Genomic DNA, 6,146 nt, shown 5'->3' on the forward strand with positions numbered 1-6,146 from the left:
TTGACACAACAGCTGATTATGTTGACAGCAAGAAATTTTACTTTTACATGCAAAAAACACATTTTTGTGAAAAAAGCATGTTTTCTACAGCACTATCAGGTCTCTCTTTTCATGACAAGTGGGAAATTCAAGGGGCTTGAAAATATAATGGTCACATGACCACAAATGTGTTCCATTGCCAAGATAAATGGAGCGTCTCAGTTTACCCGGTGTCTCAGTTTACCCCGCTCTCCCCTATATATCTTCAGCAGCAGTACAATATGGAACAGTGTAGCTTTTTAGCAGCAATGTCACAGTGTGCAAACAGCATTATGTAGGTACAGATAATAGCTAAAAGGTAAAAATACAGTACACTATATACAGTATATCTTCAGCAGCAGTACAATATGGAACAGTGTAGCTTTTTAGCAGCAATGTCACAGTGTGCAAACAGCATTATAGGTACAGATAATAGCTAAAAGGTAAAAAATACAGTACACTATATACAGTATATCTTCAGCAGCAGTACAATATGGAACAGTGTAGCTTTTTAGCAGCAAGCGAAATATATTAAAGAACATTGTATAATTCTGATCGATGATTCTGATCATCTGTGGTGGAAAAAGTACTCCCAAAAGCAGCCTACAAAATGTTTACCTGTTTACCTGATCTACAAGCTATTTTCAAATAGCCAATGTATAAAACAGGGCTAAAGTGTTTTATAATATTACCATATCTGCAAAGTAACTCGTTTTCAAATAAACGTAGTAGGCCTATAAGTAGGCTACAATATTTGGATCCGAGATGTAGTGGAGTAGAAGTAAATATAGTCTACGCGCTTAGTTACTTTACAACACTGCTAATATAATCATATACTTAGGCTATTACATTATATAGCCAACATTGCAGACCTACATTTAACAAACGAGCTTCATACCTCATTGAAATGGTGAATTCTGTTCAGTATGCGTGTATGTGTGCGAGCGTGCACTACTACTACTGTGTGGAGTGCGTGTGCGTGTGCGCTGTGTTTATGTGTGCATGTGTGCCGCGTGGGAGGCGGAGACCTTGCTTGTGAGAGGCGGAGACCTTGCTACGCAATCTACGCAGGGAAGCGAGTCAGTGGGCGTGGTCTGGGACAGAGCGGGGGAGCGGGGAGGCGGGTGCGGGGGGGGGCTAGGCGTAGCGGAGCAGAAATGGGAGGCACGCGTTTGGGTGTTTCACGTGACGCAAGGCACAAGGACGACGTCACGCCCGTTTTAGACCAATCAAAGGAGCGCAAAAAAGACGAAATCTCGCTTGCGTCGCTCAAGACACAACGCGAGATCTCCGTGTGTGAGCTCTCTGCTAGCTAGCTACTAGCTACTGCTGAGGAGTAAGAAGACATTAAATTCAGGTACTGTGATTAAACCAACCGCACTACTCACACCACGACGTGGTCGAGACACGTTAACAGAATGAATGTCGAGTCAGTAGATGGCCAGAGTGTTGTGTTGAGTGTAAATACCGTAGAGTGGGGGGCAGGAGTTGTCAGCCTTTGTTTTGATCAGGAAAGTGCAGGCTTCAGTGTTGTGTTTTTCCGTCGCAGGCCTCGAACACACAACGACGCACTGAATTTCCGGTGTGTTGTTGGTCTGAAATGACCGGCTGAGGACACGATCACGTTAATAATAACACTCAGTGGCGGCTATAAATCACTGTTACATTACATTTGTTGTCAGTACAGTGCATCATCATCTGTCTGCTTAGACAAGCAGGGTATTACATGCTCAAATGGTCAAGTAGTTGCTTGTCATTGCCTTCTGAAACACTTTGTCCCCCCTAATTTGAGTTTCTGGGTGTGCTGTTATGAAATGGCTAATTGAGGACGTTATCGCCCACATTAATAACACACACAGTGTCGACAACAACTGTTACATTTGTTATCAGTATTCAATTGTAGGGTAGAAGCAGAAGCATGCCATTGCTATTGTTTTTTTTTCAGACATGCAGCCATAGGCATTTGTGTTACCATGTGGTTAAGGGTCCCTCCCTGTATTAGAACATATGGTTACCCTATATATAATATATAACTTATAACGCATGCATCTTCCCTCACACAGTGTCGACTAAAACATGTTACACTACACTGGTAATCAGTAAAGTTTTGCATTATTTGTCTGATTACACATAACATGCATCGTGTACATACTCAAAATGTTCCACCATTTACTTGTCATTTTTGTCAAAGACAAACCCCCATTTATTTTTCTAAATAAAGCTTTGTACTTTCTAGGATACCTTTCATAATGAGTTATGCGGACAAGCCGGAGGACATAACAAAAGAAGAGTGGATGGAAAAGCTCAATAATGTCCATATCCAGAGAGCTGACATGAACAGGCTCATCATGAACTACTTGGTGACAGGTAGGCCTGTCACAATTATTGCATAATCGTCTAATCTAATGCAGTTATTTGAGATACCCATGAGATGTTCATATTGTTTCAAACATTTTCAAAAGAAATAGCAGATCTACATGCTCACGATGCGATGCGTTGTGAGTTTGAGATTGTAGCTATTTCCACTATTGTTTATAAAGTATAAGGTTATTAAATATGGCAGTAATTTCTTTGTATATTTAGGTTATTTGTTATAACCTTTTCTGGATCAGGGCATACACTTGAAATTCTTGAAAGTGTCCGTGGCCCAACATTTTCAAGATTTTCAAGTGTGGCAAAAGATTTATGGTGTAAATGCAGTATGCACTGGGATTCTGTTATAACGTAGTTTTTATGTAATATATATAAACAAAAAGAGGGCTTCAAGGAAGCGGCTGAGAAGTTCTGCATGGAGTCTGGGATAGAACCCAGCGTGGACCTGGACTCCCTGGATGAAAGAATCAAGATCAGAGAGATGATCCTGAAGGGACAGATCCAAGAAGCCATCGCACTCATCAACAGCCTGCACCCGGAACTGCTCGACACCAACCGCTACCTGTACTTTCACCTGCAGGTAATGTACAGCAGTGGTTCTCATGACAAGTTCCCCCACATTGATATGTAGCCTATTTGGCCATGGCCGGACCCTTCACCTGAAAATGTTTTGTGATATATACCGGTGTATATATATATATTATTTTTTTGTGTTGGTGATATTGATATTTTTCACATGTACTGTTAAACCCCTGGAACCCCCCCCCCCCCAAGAACCCCACTTTTAGTGACTGTATGTATCCTTTCTAAACTTTAAAACCGCAATCCAGAACTCATTTTAGAGGTGCAGAAGTGATTTATTTATGGCGGGGTTCAAACAAAACTTGGTAGAAATCTGGCCTCTGATGCAGAGGGACCCGGGTTCGAGTCCTTTCTAGGACATGAACTGATTAGTCTGATTAACTCTTGCAGCCCTAAATGATCAAGTTGCTTTCCACTGCTGTACTGTAGCAACAGCACCTGATCGAGCTGATTCGTCTGAGGGAGACGGAGGCGGCGCTGGAGTTCGCCCAGTCACAGCTAGCGGAGCAGGGCGAGGAGAGCCGCGAGTGTCTGACAGAGATGGAGAGAACGCTGGCTCTGTTGGCCTTCGACAATCCTGAGGAGTCACCCTTCGGAGATCTGCTGAACATGATGCAGAGACAGAAGGTGAGGTCAAATCTAAATGCCTTGTTTAATGTACTCCCGAAGGAGCCCGTTAAGCTTGTAGCGTAGATCGTCTATTTTCCCATGTGTGACACCATAGAATAACGGATTATAATTTATCGTTACCGTCGGGCAGAAACCTCTTATGTCCATATTTTAAACGTTTAGTTTTTTTTTTTTTTTTTTGTGTGTGTGAATTGGCAACATTATCACACATCAAATGAATGCATACAGCATACTGTAATGCTCTTTCATTTCATTTTGGGATTTCAACACTCTGGCTAAGAAACCTTTCAGTTTTACAGGTGTAAAGCAGTACTTGATGTTTTAAACAAATAACTTTACAAGTGATATTGACCAATTCAGAATATTTTCAATTTTTCAAAGTATAACGTAACGTGCCACCCCTGGACTAAAAGTGTGCTTCGGGAACAACTAATTGTTTTCTTTATTCATTGTCACTTTGTTGTGACACTGAATTAAAAAAAAAAAAAAAAAAAAAAGAAACGTTTAAAAAATGTTTAAAAAATGTTTAACAGGAACTGATTCTTTTCTCCCCCTCAGGTTTGGAGTGAAGTGAATCAGTCAGTGCTGGACTACGAGAACAGAGAGTCGACCCCCAAGCTGGCCAAGCTCCTGAAGCTGCTGCTGTGGGCTCAGAATGAACTGGACCAGAAGAAGGTCAAGTACCCCAAAATGACGGACCTCAGCAAAGGAACCATCGAGGACCCAAAGTGAAAGGAAGGCCAGAGTGGGCATCTGGTACAGCATTGGTTCTCAAAACTTTTTTCATGTCAAGGACACCCCCGCCCCCCCACCAAAATTGATATGTATTTGACCGCGGACCCCCATCTGAAAAGGGTTTTGTGCCAGAGACCCCCAGACGAGATTATCAGAATTATTCAAAATGTCTCAAATATGTTAGATTTCTTTTTTTCTTTTCTTTTTTATCTTTTAAAAATAGCAGACGTACAAGCTTGCAAGCTCGTAGATCTGCTCTTTTTGAATAACCAACGTACAAGTGCATAAAGTGATTGTGTCGCTTTATTAACTAATTTAGCTGGGGACCCATGGAACCCCCCCCCCCCCCCCCCCCCGGACCCCGGACCCCACTTTGAGAACCTCTGTGGTACAGGAATGGACACACTTCTTCATTTATCTATTTATATATAAATATATATATACCCCCGAACAGACTCATACAGTACAACCTTTTCTTTTTTTGTAAGGGTTGCCTTTTTTTGCGATACTTTGATAACGTAGAATGTGCAAAACGGATTGTTCACCCTTCGGAATATGTTCAAACCCGGCCCTGAAATGGCAACATAATACAAACCATTGGGATTTTTGAGTGGCAATTATGATTTGTTTTATGTTTATGATAAAGTGTAATGTAATAAAGGTGGTGTAAGTGATTACCGGTATTATTAAAATAAGATCTATATTTCCTTAGTAATCATTGCTATAGATTCGAGTGTTTGTTCAGTAACGCAGGTCTGCCCATGCATCGTTCCAGCTCTTCAGTAAACAGAAAATACATTTTCAGACTGGGAGAACTCATAGATGATACAGGATTAACAATTGATATTAGAAGTTATGAAACAAGCAAATGAGCATGATCTTTGTGTTGTAAAGAGTTGCAGAGATGCTGACCACGGTTACTGAACACACACTCTAGACATGTTTACTATCAGAATACAGAGCTATAACCTTTTAACAAAACAAACACAAAATGTTTTTGTTTTAGTCAAACAATATCACTTACTGTACAGTACACCACCTTTTAGGATATAAAGATGTTACTCTTTTGCATATTTCAGTCACAATACCTTTTTTTCTGTCCAGTGGCAGGGAAAGTTGACATGGGAAGCTGTGAATAAAGCCTAAATTAGGCTCTCACTTTTATGTATGTATACGCTGTAAAATCCTGAGTGTTGATTTATCTTGGAGCGTGCACAAGGGGTGTTTGTTCTCGCTCAAGAGCATTTGTACACTATCAAATAAGCACCAGGAGTTTTACTGTGTACACCAAGAGCAGTACAGTTGGCTGTCGAGCTTGTTTTTTTTGTCTGTTTCAATGTGCACTGCCATGAACATACATTTTTATGAAGAAAGTTCATCAGCATTTCAGTTTACATTGTGATTCATACTGTTAATAACATGAAACATCACGAGGATGTTGGAAGATGTGAATGCTGGCAAGACGCGCGCACACACACACACACACACACACACACACACACACACACACACACACACACACACACACACAGGCTATGGGATGAGGACAGTTATATACAGATGGTTTATTTACATGTATGGAATAAGTAGCTCTCTTTTTGGAAATTTTGATGTGCTTTACTGATATTATTTTGCAATAAAAATGATTTTCAAAACGGGCAAATCACATTTTTGTCTTTTTTATTGATTTATGTATTTTATTATTATTGCACAGTGGTCCTCGAAGCGGGCTCTGTCTGCACATCTTGGAGATGTTCTCCCTTGTCTTCCACTGAGACTAGGCCCTAGTCTCAAAGGCAGGCCAGGGT

At 40.8% G+C, this 6,146-nt stretch overlaps 1 protein-coding gene across 1 annotated transcript; it reads left to right on the forward strand.

The window, feature by feature from the left end:
• Nucleotides 1-1,308: 1,308 nt before the first annotated feature.
• Nucleotides 1,309-5,975, forward strand: LOC308291699 (glucose-induced degradation protein 8-B homolog). The gene is made up of 5 exons (XM_080733809.1): nucleotides 1,309-1,375; nucleotides 2,255-2,385; nucleotides 2,775-2,971; nucleotides 3,403-3,600; nucleotides 4,162-5,975. Exons 2-5 carry the CDS (start codon nucleotides 2,268-2,270, stop codon nucleotides 4,333-4,335), a joined length of 687 nt encoding a protein of 228 aa, XP_080589935.1. The 5' UTR covers nucleotides 1,309-1,375; nucleotides 2,255-2,267; the 3' UTR covers nucleotides 4,336-5,975.
• Nucleotides 5,976-6,146: the final 171 nt, after the last annotated feature.

Source organism: Nannobrachium achirus (genome assembly GCF_963921795.1).
Source record: "Nannobrachium achirus genome assembly, chromosome: 9".
In the NCBI taxonomy this organism is placed as follows: Eukaryota; Metazoa; Chordata; class Actinopteri; order Myctophiformes; family Myctophidae; genus Nannobrachium; species Nannobrachium achirus.

Bases quoted from the DNA above. Each gene is read 5' to 3' on its own strand.
- LOC308291699 (XM_080733809.1), top strand. From the start codon at position 2,268: ATGAGTTATGCGGACAAGCCGGAGGACATAACAAAAGAAGAGTGGATG. The intron at 2,972-3,402 runs GTAATGTACAGC...GCTGTACTGTAG, and splicing joins ACCTGTACTTTCACCTGCAG to CAACAGCACCTGATCGAGCT. The intron at 3,601-4,161 runs GTGAGGTCAAAT...TCTCCCCCTCAG, and splicing joins ACATGATGCAGAGACAGAAG to GTTTGGAGTGAAGTGAATCA.